General features: G+C 39.1%; 1 protein-coding gene across 10 annotated transcripts in view; it reads left to right on the top strand.

Annotated features, from left to right (window-relative positions):
• Window positions 1-22,056, top strand: part of Nrg3 (neuregulin 3) — a 979,031-nt gene that overhangs the window by 944,759 nt on the left and 12,216 nt on the right. For all 10 annotated transcript variants that reach the window (XM_057769744.1, XM_057769743.1, XM_057769748.1 and 7 more), the window contains 2 exons: window positions 6,534-6,660; window positions 21,669-21,796. In XM_057769744.1, coding sequence (XP_057625727.1) covers window positions 6,534-6,660; window positions 21,669-21,796 — 255 coding nt within the window. The remainder of the gene's footprint in view (window positions 1-6,533; window positions 6,661-21,668; window positions 21,797-22,056) is intronic.

The following is a 22,056-nucleotide window of genomic DNA, read 5'->3' as shown; positions in this document are numbered from 1 at the left end:
TTGTACTTGAGAAAGGAGTTGGAGATCAAAGTGTTAGTCTATTCTTGAGCCTTAAGACATTAGCTCCAGTTACACACCTGCAGCTTGTCTAAAATCTCAGTCAATGTGCAGTTGTTTTCTTTGGACCACTGTTATTCTGTTCATTTTCTCTTCCAGAATCTGGCTACTTTCCAGATACAGTTTATGACCCCTCTCTGTAAGTCATACATGCCAATTTTTAAAGAGAGCTACAATTATGACTTTAAATAAAGACTATTGAGACATGACTACAGGATTAGTGACTGTTATTTAAACAAACTTTTTAAAATGCTTTTAGAATTTCAGAACTACTATAATAATAGTACAAAGAATTCCGATGCACTCTATACCTAGTGCCCCCATTATTAAATCTTATATTAGCATGGTATCCTTGTCACAATAATGTCCAATAATTGTACTGTGTAACAAAAGTCCATACTTTCAGCCTTCCTTAGTTTTTGACATAATATCTCTTTTTTTCTTACTCAGGCCCTTATCTAGCACACCACATGACATTTTCTGCCACATTTCTATAACTATTGTCGTGTGTGACAATGGTGATATCCAAACGTGTGCCAGTCACACTAAGATTTTAGTGGTTAACTTTCTGCCCTTGCAACTTTCAAGTTATGCCTTCACTGCATTTTTCAAGTGATGTATTAGTCACCTTCTGTTGCACTAGCAAAGAGGTGAGATGTTGAAGTTGCAAAGCCTTCTTTGGGCTCAGTTTTGTTCATTTTCATTCAGAATTCATAGGTCTCATTGCTTTTTGTGACAGGGTGTGGCAGGACATCATGACTGCAGTGTGTAACAGAGGAGGACCTTCTTCCCCTTGTCAGGATGTGAAGAAAAAAAAAAAAAAGAAGGGGTTGCGTCTCATCTCACTCTCCCCTTCAAATGAATACCTTCAATAACCAGAGGACTTTCCAATAGTTATGCATTGGAAAGTCTCCATCAATTGCTCTGAGACAAGATGGGGACAAGCCAACACCCAGGCGCTTAGAGAACATGCACTAAATAATATGGGAATTTATTTTTAAATATTAAATTGTGAAAGGAACAAAGTAGAAAATTAAAAATACAGTGCTATGACACCCAGGAGTTCTCATTTAAATGTATGCTATAAACTACAGTACTTAATTGACTTATATAGTCTTCTAGCTGATGGCAAAGCTGCCCATAGTTGGGAGTTTCCCTGCTCTGGTGGAGCCCCAGTGAGGCCAGGTGAGGGCACTGGTTAAAATATTATACTAGCCACACATTCATTTGGATCTCCAAGTTGCCATCAATTCATGTTGCTAGGAATATTTCTTCCTGATTTCTTTTTGGCAAAATATGAATTAAAAAATGCCTCATAGAACTCGGGCAAGAGCTAAATGAGATGACACTGTGAAGGGCGATGCTTAGTATTCAAATCAGGAACACGTCAGAGAGGTTTGGGTTGTTAATATTCATTGCTTTCCACTCTAGAACTTGGAGGCTAGATGGCTGCCAAATTTAGAGCAGCATTCTAGTCCCCAAAGGGTAGACACACCCAGCTCGACATTAGGAGTGTCGGCTTTTAACAGCTATGTACGAGAAAGAAATTAGGTAGTAATATTATATTTACAGGGCATTAAGTAGGTCGCTGTAAAGACAAAGCTAATCACTTATTCCTAGAGTACATAGTGCAGTTGTAGAACACTTAAGCAAAAGATTGATTATATTCATCCTAACAATGAAAACAAGCAAGTACAGGATTTGTGCGATCAGGGCCATCCGTCCTTCCCCCTGGACAGCAAGGGGGCTCTGAGACCAACATCTGTTGCTGGGCCACAATGACGAGTCAGCGTGTTTCATGGCAACACTGTTAAATACCAGATTCCTCACTGGAGACTTAGAAGACCCAGATGATGGATGACACACTGAGATGCTCTGCCCCTACCTGCCTTAGCTGAGGAGCTATTGGCAGATCATGGGTGCTGGGAGAAGAAGAGTCAGTTTTCACGAATGCAGCTCCTGAGAGGTTGTCTACATTCCTGCTCCTGTCAAAGGTCCTACACCCATGCACATACAGGAAGGATTAAGTTGTCTTGGAATGTTAAAAGAGACATGAACTTGGAAGCAATAAATGGTGGGAAGAGGGTAGAGGAGGACACTTCAGGGAGGTATGGGGTGGATTTGATCAAAATGTATTACAGAAATGTATGAATATTAAATAAAGTAAAAATATGTTGGATAATAGAACAAAGATAAATGAATGAGTGTATATAAATATATAAATAATACAAATGAAAGATGTTTCCGACTAGAATCATATTTCTCATCAAAAATCTTCCCAGGTATGAATAGTATACATTCTATTTCATACGCTGTCTCTCTCCTATCAAAACTGAAGGTCCAGTCTTAGAACACACATGTTTCTCTTGTGGATTCATGGATTCTGCATTCTTTTTCCCTAATATTAGAGATAAAAGAATCAGCTTGATATTAATTTTAATGCAGAAAATATGGACATGTAGTATATATAATACAGATGTACCAGACATATATGTATGTATGTATGCATGTATTTGTTGTCAGCTTTGGAAGCTCCAGTTCTAACTGGATGCTAAGGCACTTTTCACTGCTCTCCAAATGAGTTCACTTGAGTTACATGTTTGATAGACTGGATATAGCCTTCTGCATAGAGAGAGCAGTTACTTAGTCAAAAGCTCCATCCTCACAATCATTTATTTTCTATTTCTCATCCCCACTCAGATGTTGCTTCTCTGGTCTTTTCTCCCTGTTCCCATACACTAGGCACTGTGCAACCTCATCAACCAGTAACTCAACAACTGTTCCTGCTCTAGTTGGTGGCATAAGCCTGTGAGAGTGGAGCCTATTGAAGTGGACTAAAGTCTCATGCAATAGCCAACTCCATTCCGGGCTTCAGACAATTTATACTTTGGGGGTATTTTGTGGAGTAAGCAAGACCAAATAAGCAAAGGTCACATGACTTTAAGCTGTATATAACCAGCGCTTAAACAATAATAATCGATGATGGGCCATCTGAAGTAAACCCACTCCTATTTACTATACCATGGAGGGACATAAAAGCACACGCCTAGAACAAATTATGTTATGGAGGAACACCAGTCACAAGACTTTTGCCTTGTTTTCTTGGAGTTTTCTACAAGCTTTCCAAATTCTCTTTCCACAGCTTTATTCATAGAGGATGTTCCAACAGGCAGCCTCACATAGAAAGTAACATTGTGACCGAAACAGTAATTGAGGTGGATAGCACTAGGTGGCAGAAATGAAGACATCTTCCACTCAGAGAATATTCCGAGGGTGATAACTGAATCCTTCAGCAGTGCCGAAAGATAGCTGAAAGGAATTATCATTTCCAGGAAGCCCATGTGGCCCCATTTATAGCTGATGTGATTGATTAACTGAAGCCTTTAACTTTTGCTCACTTGGTTTAGTTAGAAGCTGAAATCTTTTTTTTATTTTTTATTTTTTTATTTATTTTTAATTTATTTACTTTTATTGAAAATTTCCACCTCCTTCCCTCCTCCCACTTCCCTCTCCTCCCCCTCCCCCTCCCATTCCAGTCCAAGGAGCAGTCAGGGTTCCCTACCCTATAGGAAGTAGAAGCTGAAATCTTAAAGGAGTTGCTCTTTACTTTAAACCTACCCAGGAAAGAAGGACGAGGTTGGCAGTACCATTCTGTAGTTAGCTGAAAATCAAGCCCATGGCTCAACCCTAAAACCATAATCATGGAAAGGAGAGGAAATTTTTATGGGTAGAGAAGAGTTACAAAAATTGGGGAAATAGTGGAGGAACCTGGGAATTGGTTTTGTCAGTAAAATGTACACACACTATAGCAACCTGATTCTTCCCATGTGCTGTGGTCTGAGTTAAAGATTCTGGGCTCACACGGATGCTCTGATATGCTGCAGCTGTCTTCATCAGCAGTTGAGGTCTTTGTCCTCATGTTGCCAGCATACAATACAGGAAATTGCGCTCAGGCAACCAGCACTGAATAATACACCTACAACAACAGGTCACCGTAGGTCTCTGGAAAAGGGGAGCAAAGATTTCACTGCATGAGATTTCAGCTTCTACCAACCCATAGTCCCCATATCTCCACTTTCAAAGGTGCTGACACCACACACACCCAATACAATTTCAGAACGCTCTTCCTATCCCAAGGTCTGATTCCACAGAAACTGAGGCTGCGTGACATCCACGGCTCTACTACACACATCCCTTCTGCGGCATTGCACCGGAGATAACTAAAGCTCAGTAGCCTGATAAGTTAGGTCCTGACTTTGTTGAACTGGTAGCATCCCACAGTGCATATACAGACCTTGTAGAGAGTAGTTGTTCTCAGAGAAGACAGCAAAGCAGTCAGATATTAATCGTTTCCCCTCTTCCCATTTGCTAAAGGGAGAAGGAAAAACAAGCAAGCAAACTCCTTTTACCTGTGAAAGAACAGGACCAAGAAAGAATGCGGTGGGAAAGATCCAAAGACAGATTCCAAATGGAAGGCCATTTACACTGAAGTATTGCTAAGTCAGGCTGGCATGAAAACGGTGTAGAAGGTCAACTATAAAAGGATTCAAGAAACACACCTAGACATTTTATGAATATTATTTCTTTAAAAGACTATACTTTCCACTTTCTGAATCAGGAAATTTCAGAAAAGACAATGTTTCTGTCTTATTCCATAGATGTAACTGTTGGCTTTGTGCTAAGCCTTTTACTGCTTGGGGCTGATTTCTTTGACTAGCATCCCTCCTGTACAATTTCCTGTTTACTTGTCAGATGAATCCCTGTTTTTGTGGCTGCTGTATGCTTCTTACATATTCATGAGATGAATTATTTTTATAAATAGGCTATAAATTCATTCTTAAGAAATAGATAGATTATTTTAACTGCATTAAAGCAATTGAGAGGGTTAGATCAAAAAGTCCATCCCCCCCATCCACACACAAATAATTGGAGAGATTAAAGAAATGTTTAAACAGACAGTCACTTAACACTGGGGTTTAAATTCAAAGATGCTCATTACCTTCAGATCCTTTAAAAAGTATGCCAGTGTTGTGTGAGAGAGGCAATTAATACAATCTTTCATCTTTGGGGCAATGTCCTCAGTTCTGCAGCATCTTTCCACAGTACTGAGTGTGCTGGCTAACAGGAAGAAAAAGAGGAATAATTTGCCTGTAGCTGCCATGGTATCCATGGGAGACAGTGCTTAAGAATTCAACCTAAGTAAAGGAAATGGGCTGAAGGAAATTACTTAGGTTGAATTCATAAGCACTATAATGGTGAGAAAACTGAAACTGGTGGATTGCAGGTTACGATCTCATGTGTCAGTCTCTTTGGTAGCAGAGCCCATGTCCTGAGAGCTGCTTGCCTGGCGAGCTTGCTATGTGAGAGGCATTTTATCAGGGCTCCTGGGCTCAGAACAGGAGAAGCAAACTTTAGAAAATGATCCTGCAATTATGTTAGGAGTCTAGGACTGATATATAATTGCTGTGGAACCCTGGAAAAAGGAAACTAACCAGAGAGTGGTTTGGTCCACCCTTCTGGTATAGATGTTGAATGTTATAAACAATAATCAATGTATGCAGACAAGGGCACGTTTCTTGAGAGTCCACAATCCAAGAACAATCTCAGCTTCCCCTTTAGAAGCTGAAAGGCCATGTACAAGTGGCTTGGCTGCTCTGAGCTTTGATTCTGAGCAGAGGCTGCAGCACTGTTGAATGGTTTGAAACCCTTCTCATCTAAATAACCTTTAGCAAATGACTTCATTTCTTTGTGCATTTCTTGGCATTCTCTTCTATTAAATGGGTTTAGACTATTGCCTCATTGCAAAGGCTTATTGTGGAAATGAATTTTAAAATTGAGTGTAATGGACTTTAAAAAACATGTTGCAAATTACTGTGTAAGCATTAGCTCGTTAATGGTTAACTCTGTTGGAGAACGGATATACTCTTCAGTGGTAGATGATTTGCCTAGTCTACATGAGAGTCCAGATTTGACCTTCAGGAGCATCTAAAAAAAAGTTAGCTATTTTATTACTTGACTTCCTGATAACTTAAACTCTCCAAACAAAGTAAAAATAAAATATACTCATTAACATATGAATAACCACAAATATATATTTGCCAACAGGTTAGCTAAATCCTAGCTTCAGATTTTAACTTTGGGTATTTCTCTGTGAAATCTCTATCATTTTATACATGAACACTTCATGTTAGGGCTTGCTTATATTTATGGAGCTTCAGGTTAGCCCAACACATTGGAATCATGTCTCTCTTTTTAGAGTGTCATTGTTTGTGAACCCATCTACGATGAGTAATCCCAAACTATCCCCAGTCAGAGGTATTTCTTGATGTGGTTGGAAAGGGATTAAGAACTATCTCTGTGGCTCTTATTACCTATCTAGCATTAACATGTGACAAATATGAATACTATGAAAAGAACTTCAAAAAATTAACAATATATATCTATGCAAATATTTATCCTCATATTCATATCTGCAGGAAACAGGCTAAACAAATCCAAGAGCAACTGAAAGAATCACAGCACGGGAAAAGCTACAGCCTCAAGACATCCAGCACATTGTCAAAGTCTGAGAGCCTGATGAAGAGCCATGTCCAGCTGCAAAATGTAAGCTGCATGTCTCCACGTTGTTTTTGTTGCCCACCTCAGAATTTTAGAAACAGAGGGCATTAAGGAACCTGTGATCAGAACTGCGGAGTTGATTACCAGTGCAGCAATTCTTGCTTAATTCATCTTGCAGCTGTGTGAATGTGTGTGTGTGTGTGTGTGTGTGTGTGTGTGTGTAATAATTGACTTCTGACAGTGATAGGGCTTTTGGTTGTTTGTCCCATAAACTACTTTGTGTCTTTACTTTGTATTAGAAATATGGCAGGAATACAATGTCATACTTCGAAGGCTGGCTCACATCCAAATCAGGTTATAAAGGGCATGAAAAGTTCATGGTAAGGGTTAAAAGAGAAATGAGAATTGCCACATAGTCACTTCTAATAGCAGGCCCACTGCTGTGTGTGGAACACAAATCTGGAAGCTGAACACATACTCTGCCTGCTTCATTCTTTGAGAAGTACTTTTAGTCATTTTTGAGATACATTGCAAAGTAGTGGATTAAACACAATGAGACATGCCTTGTAGGGTTAAATCTTTGCCCCCACATGAGATTCTGCTTCTAGTTTCTGAGGCTTGAAATGAAAGAACAAAGGCCATGGTACAACCCGGGTGTTTGAGGATAATAGGCAATCACCCGGGCCGTGTGCATGCCCCTCCAAATGCTTAAATCGCTGAGAATTTGCACATCATTTGTGATTCTAAGAAATCATTACCCCAAAGCTGCCATTATGATGAGCGTAACAGATGTACTTAGCTGATTTAATGTGAAATTCATAAATCTGAATTGCTTCCCAGCAAAGTTTCCTTAAACTTTTATTCATGGCAGTGTGCAGGATTGTTTTGTTCAGAAACACAGAGAATGCCTTTGCTAATGATTTCTCATGAGTGTAATCCCAGCACCTTCAACAGCCACCATGATGAGGATTTCAGTTCCTTAGCAACTGGCCCTGAGAATGATAAACAAAGCCAGACACCTGAGGAAGCAGCAGGGACAGACTGCGATCAGTAAGGTAACATCGAATAAGAAAAGGGGTCCAGCAGGAACTCTACCTAGGTTCAATAGATTCAGCAGTGACCAGACCTAGTAAAGGGCAGAGGAGAGTAGTAAAATAAGACTGAGCAAGGACTTAATCAAAGGTAGGGAATTAAGAGTGCAAAGTGTTGGACAGTGTAAATGTCATCAGGCAGCTGTATCCACTGGCTAGCCAATATTGGGGTCAGAAGTCTACCTTCCCACAGGACTGTGATACAGAGCGCCTATCCTTCCTGATGACTGCATTTTAAAGAAAGGCCTCTATATCCTCATGAAAATACTTTTGATCTTGGGAGATCCACATTTTTAATTTACTTATTTATTTTTATTTTTATTTTATTTTGGTTTTTAGAGATAGAGTGTCTCTGTAGCTTTTTAGAGCCTGTCCTGGAACTAGCTCTTGTAGACCAGGCTGGTCTCGAACTCACAGAGATCTGCCTACCTATGCCTCCCGAGTGCTGGGATTAAAGGCATGCACCACCACCGCATTTTTAATCATGAGTTTTTTCTCAGAAAATGCTTTGGGAAGGAAAGCCAAGGAGCTGCCATCAAGTATGGTGAGAACAAATCTGAAAGGCCTTACATGTGTTTTGAGTTCCAGGTGCTCTATGCCGGGAAGAGTCATTGTAGGAAAGCAAAGTTAGTATTCGCTCAGCTCTTCTCATGTGGGGCCAACAAGTGGATGGAAACATACCTGGAGAGAGGCTACAGGTTCTGCAGCCTACAAGCCAGACTTAATGGAAAGCAGTCAGGTCTGTTTTCGGTATGATTGCCACACACTCATGTGAGGTAACTGCATAACTGTCCATAAGGTGACCTCACTACAGTCTCCTCATCCAGCCATTGATAATAAGCACTCAGTTTATTTGTATTATTAATGGTGATATTAAAAGGAAATTTTCATCTATGTTGTCTCCCTTTTCTTCCCCTGACTTGATTAATATGATTCAAATTACAATGAGGAAATGAGTTATCTACAGGGTTCCCAACATTTGAAAGACCTTCAGCACATATGATTTTAGGGCCTCTTCCCCTCTCTTCTGTAACCTACTTGGACCCAGGAAGTCTTTGTATTGGCACAGAGTACCAAGAGTCTCTACTGTATCCTTTCACCTGGGCTTCAGGGGATGTGCAGATGGCATCTTCTTGCATCACTATCACTGTTGTATAGGAAAAGAACGTGAATTGAAAAATATCTTTTTCACTACTAGGTTCTGTCTGATAGGCTCTACCCAGGAGACAGATGAATCAGACAAGAGTTTGACTTGGAACTAAATCATAAATCTAACACATGAAATATTCTGAAGTAAATGAGACAAAGTGATGTTTTGAATTTAGGCTTCAATGTCATTTATACTTAAGGAAAAGAAACTTTGATATTTCTAGGTGGGAAAGGCAATTTATGGAGATATGAGCAGAAACAATATGGGATTAGTGTTAGGTTTGTTTTTGCAGATTTTAGTGTCCTCCTTGTAATGGTCTGTCCTGTCCCTTTAAGAGACAAACCTCACCCATTCTCTCCCCCCTCCACAGCAGAGGCAGGTGGATCTTCCTGCTTCCAGTCTGAGGTCCTTCCTTTTCTATCTCTCTCTTCTTCTGCCTCACTCCCTTCCCTCGACTTCTCCCTTTCTCCCCTCTCTCTGTTTCCTTTTCTATCTGCCTCTCTCTACTCTTCTCCCTTCTCCCCTCACCCCTTTCATTTTCTCCTCTATTAGCAATATTGAGTGTCCTCTAACTTTCTGACCTTCATACAAGGTGGAAATGGGCTCACATTTTTGGACCTCCACAATTTTTCATTTATTAATTATAATAAAGCCTGTGCTTTTGCAGCTGGAAAGATGATTGCACTTGCCTTAAATGAACATCTTTTTGCCTTTTAGAGTTATCAATCTTGGGTATATGTATTTTAATTACACGTGTCCACATTTAGGTGCCAAGGGAAACAGGATTAAACCCATCTTTGACTGTTGACCTCTGTAAGCAAAGGGTTAAGGGAGAAAGTACCTCTGGGTTCTATGTCTCTGAGTCAAGCTTTTGTCAAGAGAGTTCATCTGTAATTAGATAATGTTTCATGAATAAATGTGCTCCTATGGTCACAATCTCTCCTAATTAAAGAAGTGGAGGATCACCAGGGTTTCGAATGCCCTTTTAAATTTGTTTAGAGGTTTCTTTAAAACTATTTTTAGCTGTATCAAAATCTAAATTTTTATCAAATATGTCATCTTCAAGAACTCCTGGTAGAGTACAGTTAGATGTTTGTACATGTGGGGTTTCCTTTTCAACAGAAAAACCTACCCCACCTCTGGAGTTTTTCCTGCCTTTGCTTGTTCTCAGTTATCTTTAACTCTACTTAGTCCTTATGGCAAAGGAATATTTTGGGGTCATGAATAGGTATTGCTTCATGGTTCTTGACAGAAAGGAAATGAAATATGTGTGTGTATGTGTGCATGCACACGTGTGTGTCCATATATGTAAACTTATAAGGCAAACTTTAACTCAACTTAGTCCTTATGGCAAAGGAATATTTTGGGGTCATAAGCCCTCCACTTATGTGACATTTCAGGAGATAATCAGTATAAATGGCTGAACAGAAGTTCGGAGACCAGGAGACAATCAGCAGCAGGAAAGTAGAGCAGGCTGCATGGGAGAGTGAGATAAACCAAGTGACTGCATCCTACACATTTCTGGCTGCCACTCAAGGGGTTAAATGAGCCAGGTCCTTTAATTCTACTAGATTGAGGTGAACAAATGTCTTCCCACAGGGACATGTCAGCTTCAACCCTAGGAGGCAATGTGGGCGATTGCCAGTTTTGTAAAGTCTTTATGAACATTTCCTATGTAAATTTAATAGTAGGAAATAGCATTCTTTGAAATTTGTACACGTTAATTTGATAGTAAAACAAAATCTCTGTCAATTTATTTCTGGTCAAATTTCCTCTTTGGTGAACTGTGTGCCCACAGCCTTTGCTCATGGTTTTATTGTAGGAAGCAAATAGCAACTTGACTGCAATTTTTCACACTGTAAATTGAGAGGAAACAGTGACAGAGAACAGAGATATTAATTATTCCTTCAAAAGGAACATTTGTGTGACTTCCACACTATTTTAGAAATTCATAAAAGGAAGCATGCAGGGAGTCTGTGCAGTTGCAGCACCGCAACACTGGAAAAGACTTTAGAACTTCTGGGTAGATGAATATTAAAGCGCAATGGTGCTAGAGGTAATTTGGAAAACATGTTTGTCTTATAAGTTTACATATATGGACACACACATGTGCGTGCACACACACACATATTTCATTTCCTTTCTGTCAAGAACTATGGAGCAATACCAATGTCAATGACACATTGGTAAATATGAGTGTAGTGTAAGCAGTCTTCTCAGGAAAGGATGTATCACATAACTGCTCTGGAGGAGTAATGTTTATTAGGAGAATGGGTCTTTAGACTACAATGGAGCCTTGAGGTAGGAGAGAATTTGTAAAACAATATATTTAAAACACATCAAACAAGGCCTTTTATGAAAAGAGAGGCTTCTTTTTACGAACCAGAGAGAAGTGCCATTAAGATGGATAGGTAAACAGACAGAAGGAAAGAGTAATTGCTCTTCAGGGGAAGAATTATATTAAAAGAGTTGTTAGCTCCATGTGTATAGTGTGGTAGGCTTATGAAGAGACGCTCCCATTCTGCTGGACTAATAGTCAAACTCTCTGTCTATTTTCAAAGATTTAGGAGATAAGTGAGGTTCCATACCCCAAGCATCAAACTTAGTAAGTAAGTAAGCCATACTGTATACCACGTGGCCTCTGATTCCAGGGGTAGAGGAGTAGTTGGCCATTGTAAAAACTCTGAGATTGTAAGAATACACAGTTGCGATTGCTGACTTCCCATCTCTTTATAGCAGCAACTTCCCATGGTGGTGGGGGGCTTCAGGTGATAGTGTGCTGACTTCTTTAATGTCTGTGAAGTCACCCAGAAATTTGAACTGGTCTGGGAGCTTGGGAAAGTCACTTCAATTAGCAAGCTAGGAAAGCATCGCAAAGGCAAGTATGCATCTGTATACGGCAGTGGGGCAATGGGCCCTCATGGTCTCTCAGCAGAGGGTGGTTTGTCTGTCTACCTCATTTGGCAAAGTCTGGAAACACTTGTAAGTCTTGGAAGAAGAGTGGTGCTCAAATACAGTGGTCACACACCAGGGCCTCTGAGAAACATCTTCCAATGTACAAGCACCTCCTATAACCAAAAATTTTCTTTCCAAAATGTGTCTACTATCACTACAGTTCATTAAATATTTATGGGAAGTATTTCATTCTACAGTCGTTTAACAGGAGGTGAAACACTAAGTCACATGCTATTCTAGACATATTGAATTCTGGCTACAAATAAGAGTAGGGTATCCCAGAAGTGACTCCAAAGAAGCCATCCTTTGCCTCTGCTTATACATAGATGATTTGTGACTTAAAGGTGAATTATTCTCATTAGTTGTGTTCTGGATGAGAAGGCCCCGAGGATAGAGTTATGAATTATAGAGGATAGAGTTACAACCTACAGAGGATAGAATTGTGACCCACAGAGTCATCGAGACAATAGCATGAAACTTCTCAGTGGAGTTCAAGGATCAGAGAGATACTCATTAGAAAGGGGAAGATCTGTTCTCACATAACACCAAGAAAGCATATCATAACCACAAAGAAAGGTAAGAAAATTAGATAGCCACTTTAAAGACAGGTTTATGGGTGAGAGTATCATTCAGTAGGAATTATGGGGAAATCAGGATCCCCTTTTGGGGACATCTGTCTCATTAGTAAGAGAACTTAAGTATAGACCCAAAAGCTAACTTGAGTATAATTTTATTAGAGTTTGAAAGAAAAATGATTAAGTGGGAAAGCTGTAAATCTCAGCCTAGAAGGCAGAGATAGAGAATAGGTGGGCCCAAATGGAAGTCAGCCCCATGATGGCAGCCTTATGACAGGAATGGGGCCCTGGAAAAACAGTGAACTCTGGAATATCAGGTAAAGCATGCTAAGAAAAGAGATGGAACTAAAAAAGGAAAGTCAGTGTTTCCTGAATAATTCTGAGAACTGGGTTGCTCTTCTAAAAGCTGTGGCTTGGCTCTGTTAAGTGACAGAGCTAGGGGATGGAAATCTGGGAAGGAAAAGTGCATTATCCTGTTGAAGGGATCATTATTCCTTTAGTGCCTGAGCATGGCTTAAGTTGACAGTGCCCTCATGAGGGGCGGTCCCTTAAAGGATTAACCTGCCCAAGTGGAATGTTGAGCTTCTACTCAGTCAGAGATTTCATTCTCTTGATCAGAAGGAAAAGTTTTCTTTGGTGACCTCTAATGCTGTCATGACAGTTAAAAGATAATACAGAGTGCTAAGACATACAAAGAAAGAAGGCAATACCTAACACATTTCTAATAACTTACAGCAATGTATTTATTCAGTAATGCTTATTTAATATTTACTTGTTCCTGGGACAATACCCATGGTTGGTGACCTCAGAATATAAAGAGGCTAATAGTAGAAATGGATATGTATTAGGTTTGGGTGCGAAGAGGTAAAGAGATTGGAGATAAGCAAGCTTAAGTGATATTATCTGTCAGTTGGGGGATTTATTAATGTAGCAGCTGGACAGCATGGCCAGAGTCAAAAGTAGGAAGCTTTAGTTGCACTAAATGAGGCAAGGGATCCACTTTAGATGCTATCCAAGGGAAGTGTAGGTTCTGCATCAACAGAATTAATCTTTGCCAGTATATGTCTTACGTGACCTTACAGAGGTAGGGAAGTGGGGAGAAGGGTTTCTACAAGGGTTGTTCTTGTACCATAGAAGGAAGCTTGGTTAATGCTTGACTGGTAAACCTGAGCTGCTTTTAATCTCTGTACAGCATAGTAGAGTTTGGTTCACTACTTCTCTATGTAGGGCCTGTTTTTTCCGACAATATGTAAGTATATCCTATTCTATAATATGACCACTTAAAAATATGGGGGAAACCTCTGAATAATTTCAAAGAGAACTTTAAAACCTCCTTCATGCCAGTAATATATGAATTGAGTAAAGAGAGTAAGTTGAAGTCATTGGCATTTCTTGTTGGTTTAAACCAGGAGTCATTTCTTTAAAACATTTATTAATTTTGAGGAGTTCCTCTGGAAGCATGAGTTCTTGCTAAACATATCAAGTACTAACTTACTGAATCATGCACTCACCTTTACATACACATACATATTAAAGAGTTAATAAATATCAGCAAGCACTTGATGAGTTGTCACAGTGAGTCAAAATTCCCCTCATGGATGAAACGTCCCTGTCCTCAGGGCATTCACTCATTACTACAGGTGATATCTACCAAATAATAACCTCTCAGGTGTGAGATCTAAGGTGGACTGATAGCTTCAGCCAGTGGAATGAGGGTGCTGGGGAGCCTCTAGCAGGAAGGCTGGGGCATTGATACATAGAAAAAATTAGCTCTCTCCAAGATGAAGCAGTAGCCTGAAGCAGTAGCTGCAGGAGGCATCTGGCTGAGGAGGGAGATGGAAAGGGGACTTGTGTCTTCGAGAGAGCTCTAGTTAAAATAGTTTTCTTTAGAGGAACTCTGGGGAAAGTTGTTAGAGACCTTACTATTAAGGCACACAAGCACAAAAATTCTCAAAACAACAAGGAAGTTGCTTTGAATTGCTTGCATTTTTTTTTTAAATAAGGGCATGCCCTTGCACTTTTCCATCTCTTGGCTCCTCAGTTATACTGGCAATAAAAAAACTTTGAAACATTCATAGATGAACTAGAAGCGATATAGAAAGACATGCATTTAAAACTGTTCTTCAAACACCCTCCCTCCCACCTTTCTGGCCTGGGTTTCCAGAACAGGTGATTATCTGCTCTGTCAACATTGCTTTCCAAAAGAGGCCCAGCTTTTATTTAGCCTCCTGGCTCCCACTGCGTGCAAGCACTGGGCCTGGGAACAACAATGTCATTGCTCTACTACCTACACCAGCCTGCTTAATTTGACAGGCCTATTGATTCCAACACAGCCCCAGCAGTTCCTTAGGAGCAAGGCAACAAGGGGGCAGAGAACAGTGGAAGGCCTCTAGGCCCACAGGGAGCATTCCACACAGGAGGGTAATTAAGATGAGGGCTTCCCCCTACGAATCTACACTGTGTTGAAAGTAAATCATTCAGGCTCATGCTGAGGGCCAGTGAGTGGATGGCTGAATTTCCTTATTCACCTATAAATGGCACTGTATGTCTTCTACAAAATGAGTCTGTAAGAAAACATAAACACAAGTCCATCACGGTCTGAGGCAGAGAAAGCGCGTGGAACTTACTACCAAACTTAGTGACACCTTAGAGGATATTCACAGGGAAATCTGGACAGGCAGCTGAGCAGAGCACTCAAATGTCACTTGAGAACAGATTTGAGAGCCAAAGGCAACAACATGCAAGCCTTTAGCTCCTCCCTAAAGCATCAGGAGAAACTACAATAAATGCTGTTAATATAGAACACATGACCAAAGGCTCTGATCCTAAGTAGTTATGGAAGGCTTGGTAGAGAGAACTGTCTGGCAGATGGTGGTATGCATTTCAGTAGAGAGTGGTGAGCTCTCAACTGAAATATCTAGAAAGCTAAGTAGAGACTAAGTTCTGTCTTTAGTCTCTAGATTGCACTGCATGCGATTATGTGTCTTTTGTTGCTTGTCTGTTTTATGTATTTCCTCAAGAGTACATTTTGACCTACAGAGAAATTAAGAAGATGCTACTAATAGAATTTTCACACAATCTGTGCTTAGTTGTTCATAATAGAAAATAATAATTTCTCAGTGTACACTATAATGCCAAAGTTGTAAAAATTTTAAAACTCAATACTGATAAATGTTAATTAAAATGTATCATTAACTGAACCCAACTATTGACTGAAATATGAGATTCCTACCTCATCATTTATTTAAGTCATTCTTTGTTTATTATTTTGTTTGTAGTATAGCTTCATCCAGGGAGCAGCTTTGCTTCCGTAGCTGTCACCCATCTTTGGCTTCCCCTTACTCTTGTCAGTGTATAAGCATTCATCTGACTCTGTTGACCTGGGCAGGGCTAGTCAAGATTTTGAAGGATTCTCCTTGCCTGCGGTTTGCTTGGTGTGTTCCTGGTGGTGATATTGGATGTTTTCTCCATTCAGATGCACCTGTTTTCATATCAGGTGTACACACTGACAGTCTGATGCCTCAGTACTGATGTTACTCTGCTTTGCTCCTGAGGGTGTATTTTTCAAGTTCTCTCACTGAGATTCAGATACTCCCTTCTCCCCATCTTCTACACAGAATACAGAAGTAGTCATCTATAGCTCATATATAAGTAATAAAAAGGTATATTTTTTCCCGATTATACAAAATCTGCATGAGTCATTTGGATATTCGGGCCAGAGCTTGGTTTCTTCTCATCCACTCATTTACGTGTTCAATAATCTCTATACCAACTCATAAATACACACTTTATATTTAGATTTATAATGCAAAGAGTTAAATACTGTAACTAGATATTTTTAGGAAAAATTATGTGCTCCAGAAACCAGGATAAGCTTGATGTGGCCACCCTATTCAATATGCTAATTAATAGGTAGATTTGGAAAATGTATAAAAGATTTTTTAAAATCTAGCTGTACTGATAAATAAATAAATAATAAATAAGTAGATAAATAAAGAAATGAGCCCAGTTATCCCACATTAGCCATGGACGTACAGGCATGAACTTTAAGAATAAATTCAAAAGAGAAACAGGGCAAGATCAAGGTTAAGTGTTCCTGGTTCTGGGGTAGCCTTTAGGATTGCTCTGTCGATTTGGGTTTCTCAAGGTGGTCTGGTGAAGTGTTTTTGCTCTCCTGGCTGCCAGTGCTTGAGAGGATTGCCTCTGGTCCAGGGGCCAGCCTTGCCCTCATGGATAAGGACCCATATATGCAGGAGAAGGATCTGTCCAGTGGGCTCTGCTGCTTGTGAAGTCCAAGGTGCCTTTAGGATGAATACAATGAGTTACCCCTGTACTTTGGCCTCAAAGTAAATGGAGCAAGTTAGGCAAACACTCCTTGAATAATTAACATGTGAAGGGATAAGTGGGTGTCCCCCCCAAAATAGAAACAGCCAGAGAGTGAAGGCAGAGAGTTCAAATGAGAAGGTGGGATCTTTGTTTGCTTGCTTGCTTGTTTGTTTGTATTTACAAAATACAGGTTTTAAGTGCCCATTTCAAAATGATTTTATGTCGTGATCAGGGTATTTGGCCTTTGTACAGTAGTTCAGTTGCCTGTGTCATTTGGATAGTAACTATCATCAACTGATCAGCTCTTGAAGTATTTGTGTTGAACACTACAGGATATTTCAGGTTTGTCCTGATAATCTGTCCTAATTATATAACCAGACTTTCTCCTAATAGCATCGTTTTCATTGCAGATTGCTCTTCAAGACAAGATCTGTAAGCTACAAGTGTTTCTTGGCAATGAAATTGTTTTGCTTATAAGCCCTCTTAGCAAACAGATCACAGACAAACACACAGCTCTAAGTTTTCATATAACCATCTGTATCTAAATTTAGCTAAAAATTCCTTCACATTTATGTCTTCCTTAATACATATCAATCACCGCCTTTCATCCAGCCCCCATCCAGTGCACTAGGAAAAAAACCTGACTTTAGTAACCCCAACCATGTACATATTTTTTCTTCCACAGGACAAATATCAGTAGGCCCAGAATTTAATGTGGCACCTGTGTCATGTGTCTGACATCTAAACAGTACTCATGTGCAGGTCTCACCCTAACAAAGTTGCCTAAGGCTGTATTCCTGCCCTATGTCTACCTCCCCACAGCTGCATCGTGACATATTTGTAAGACGGGTCTGGTCCTCTCACTAGAATCAGCATTGCTTCATAAGTCCTTTATACACTTACATGTTATTAATGATATTAATACAGTTCTGTTTCCTTAACAAATCTAGGCTTTTGCTGTTAATAATTTCCTCTCTAAATTTTAGTAGTTTTCAATTGTTGAAGAAGTTGGTTACGTTCACTAAAGTGTGAAGTTTGGAGACACCGAGAAGCTAGAGGATCCCCTTATATTTTTCCCAGGCTCACTGGTGCAGTGAGAATGGTCTTTTTTTTTTATTTTTGTTGATAACTTATGATAGAGACATAAATTAACATGCATGTATCTTTTCACGTTGTCAAAACTTATTGAATAATAATAAATTCCAAGGTAATATAGTGTTATTAGCAGCAGATTGACAAGAACTCTCCTGTGTTGGTTTGAATAACAATGGCTGCCATTGACTCATAAATTTGAGTGCTGAATAACTAGGGAATTATATGATTTGAAAGATTAGAAAGGTTTGAAGGTATGGCCTTATGAAAGTGGGCATGGCCTTGTTGAAAAGTGTATCACTGAGGATGAGCTTTGAGATTTCAAAACCCCATACCAAGCCTCTCTGCCTATGGAACAGTCATACTGTTCCAGCATCTGCCTGCATGCCACCATGCTTCCTGTCATGGGTAACAGACTAAACCTGTGAAACTTTAAGCAAGTCCCCAACTAAATGCTTTCTTCCATAAATTTTCTTGCTCAGGATTTCTCTTCATAGCAATGGAACAATGACTAAGAAGTCCTCTTTCCTTGAAAGTCAGGGCTACATGAATACATATTCTTTTATTCCAGTATCAGTTACTAATGTCTGCAATAAACTACCATGACCAAAAACTGCTTGTGAAAACGGGGTTATTTCTATTATATATCCACATAGCAGTTCATTTTCAAATGCAGTCATGGCAGGAGCTGTGTTTGAGGTACTGATGAAGTAGTCATGGAGGAACACAGCTTTTTGGCTTGCTCTTAATGCCTGTCTGAGCTTGCTTCCTTATAAAACTCAGGAGCAGCAGCCCAGAGATGGCACTGTCTACAGTGAGCTATGCCCTCTCTTATTAAGAAAATGTACCAAAGGCTTTCCCAACTGGCCAATTTTGGGGGGTCATTTTCTTAATTGAGGTTCTGTAGCCAGGGTACCATCTCTCTTTATATGTTTGTTTTCTTCCAATAGATCTGCTGCTGTGCTATTTTGTCTTAAATCATTCCAGCATATGATTAGTTTTGTTGCTTACTTTTTCTCTGCAAACTCTTCTATTATTTTCTTCTTGTTTTTCATTACAACTTATATATATTAAATAGAAGGGACATAACTGATTGAAGAAGATGTACACAACTAAATAGGTGATCTCTTTTTATGACTGGTTCACTCAATATGTAGGCCATGCTGTCTTCAAACTCAGTGATCCTCCTGCCTACATCTTCGAAGTGCTTTGATTGAAGGTATGTGCCACCACACCCAGACTAAATAGATCATGTTGTTTTCAATTTGTGTGTGATGTGTAAAAGGTGTACTTGAACATGTATATATGCCAGGGGATATGTATGGAGGTTGGAGAAAACTTTAGGTATTGGTCCTTGCTTTTCATCTTGTTTTGAGACAGTCTCTCTTTAGTTTTTGTCGCTGTGCACCCTATGCTAGACAGCCCATGTGTTTGCAGAGATGTTCCTTTCTCCACCTCCCATCTCGCGAGAACAACAATGGCACTGCAGACTAAATGCAGTTACTAAAATGAAATGCTAAGAGAGAAAACCCTTCTAAAAATAACATTGTAAAAAGAAAGGTGTACTTGCTGAACCAAGTAGCAAGAATTTTAAACAACTATAATGTAACAATGTCCTGAATAAGCATGCTTTATATATATATTATCCATATGCAAAACCAGTTAATAGGTAGATTTAATTCAAAACATTGAACAGAGCTCCAATTTAGGATTCAAACAAATTGAACTAATGGCTCAAGAGTCTATTTTTGAAAATGCACTGTTCTTAGAAAATGAATGAGTTGCTGACTTACAATGATTTCCTAAGAAAATGAAGATTCTTCATTGCTTTAAGATATCCCTCTGAAATAAACTTCTTAATCTGCATTCTAAATCTATTATAAATTGATTGTAAATTGGAAGAACAAGCACATTCTACCTTCCATATTTTTAAATATGAGTGCTTGGCATTATTTTCAATATTACACATTTCCAGATGGGGATAGCAAATATTTTTCCAGGGTTTTACTTTGTTTCTTAGAAATCATTTTTTTATACTTAGGGTAATTGGTTGTAGTTATTAAATAAAAATATTGTCCTGCTTTAATTTATGGATCATGTGTCCTCATTAAAAGAATTTCTGTCCCTTAAGGCTATGAACAAATTACTATTAATTTTATAAACCATTTCCTCATTCAGAGAGTTCATTCATCCAAATCTGAAAGGAACATTGATCTTATATTTTATAATTAACCATAATTATGCTCATTGCTACATGGATTCTCTTAACTTACATAATCTCTGAAATATGTTCTTCTTTAATATTTTATTGTAATTAAATTAATAAACTCCATATTATTTTATTGTTTATTAAGAAAACTTTTTAAAAAATTAACCCAGTCCATTTCTCTAATATATTTATGATTTTGTTTCTGTATAGTTATTTAATTAGGCTTTTAAAAAGTAAAACTAAAGCAAATTTACTCTATTTTCACAAAAAGCAGCTGACCCACTTCCTCTTGCTGCATCCCATGTTTTTCCTTCAGACAATGCTCCGTTTACTTGTTTATCATGTAATAAAAGTGATCAAAATGCCCCAAATTCCTCCAGGGTTGTATGCTGTGCTATTAGTTGTACTGTGTACTTTTGAGGTTGTTTCAAAGTATAAATATTTATTACCTGCTGGGTTGTTTTCCATTATATGAAATATCAGTCTTTAAAGGTAATTTTGTATAGAAGTACAAAATTGTACTTTACTTGATATTATTGCTGTTATGCATGTTATCCCCATAATTTTCAAATAATGTCTTTATCCATCTCACATGATTCTTATTTTTATTGTTTGTTTTGTTTTTGAGACTGCATCTTACTACACAGCCTAGGCTGTCCTCACACTCATCAGGCCCATGCCTCATCTTGCCAAATACTGGGATGACAGGCATGTCCCACAACCTCCTCATGATTTTTTCCTATGTTGTTTATAAATATACCCCTTCAGAAGTCGGATGGCTGTATTTATTGCTGGTGTGTGAATTTGTCTCTTCATGTTTACATCTAGCAATCTAGGGCTCCTCATCATTGAGGTCACATTTGTCACCATGATTTTCCCTTTTTTGTGTACCAGTCTTCCCTGCTATATACCTGCTTCAGTAGTTTCTCTCTCTCTCTCTCTCTCTCTTTTTTTAAAATAGTTTCTATACATTTATATCCTGGTCATAGCACGTGTGTATTGACCAGTGTCAAAAATTAATTAGCATTCAAAACTCCTTACTTTTGACAACCAGAGTGGCAGTTTTGTATTTTGTCCTGATCTAGGACTGAGGGCTCTAACTCCATGGTACAGCATGTGCAAGGCTCCAGATTCAATCCTCAGCACCAAAATAAAAAAATTAAATTACACTTGCTTTCCTTAATCTTTTCCCTTCTTCTACCTTTAACCTTCAGTTAAATTGAATTAGATGCCCTTAAGTTTTACATGTGGTCTAAAACTGAGAATTTTTTTAGAAGGAATTTCTAAACTACTCCAAGCTTTACTTTTGGATTCTTTTTTGGCTCTTTCTTTGTGGTCACACTGTTTCTCTTGTTCCCAAGTCATTCCTAGATTTTATATAAATAGAAGACTCTAAAGAACTGCTACCAATTGGTTAGAGATGGACTCTTGAGTTAAAACATAAGGGCCATTTATTTTTCTTGATATCTGTTTACTTTCTTATACTTCTGAGAGAGAGAGAGAGAGAGAGAGAGAGAGAGAGAGAGAGAGAGAGAGAGAGAGAGAACACATAGCTTTTCTATCATTCTTCTGGGACTCTTCAGTGCCTAGCCCTTGTATTACTAGATACCCTTCATGTACCCACCGCTCACAACTCTTCATGTGATTTCCTACAGTACTCAAAGGTGGACAGGCATCCTGTGACTGCACTGGAGAAAATAATGGAGTCAAGTTTTGCGAGTCCCCAGTCATTCCCCGAGGTCCCTTCTCCTGACAGAGGAAACCAGCCTGTCAAGCACCACAGGTACTGCTAACTAATCATGGTGGGAGTGGGTGAGTTCACCTTAGAAGTAGACACATGCCAGGGAATGGCAACAGGACCGACAGGTCAAGAAAAGGTAACTGTTCTTGCTTCTGAGTGAGGATTTCCACGCAGGGAGTGTTCAAGCAGTTCACAGCCAGGAAGCAAATTCTTCAGTTTTCCTCAGCAGTATCACCCTCCCTACAAAAACATAAAGGAGCTTTCTTCAGAGCTGCAGCTACAGACCAATGAATGAAGCAATT

This window comes from Chionomys nivalis, chromosome 5, assembly GCF_950005125.1.
Source record: "Chionomys nivalis chromosome 5, mChiNiv1.1, whole genome shotgun sequence".
In the NCBI taxonomy this organism is placed as follows: Eukaryota; Metazoa; Chordata; class Mammalia; order Rodentia; family Cricetidae; genus Chionomys; species Chionomys nivalis.
This window is presented reverse-complemented; position numbering and strand designations above follow the sequence as displayed.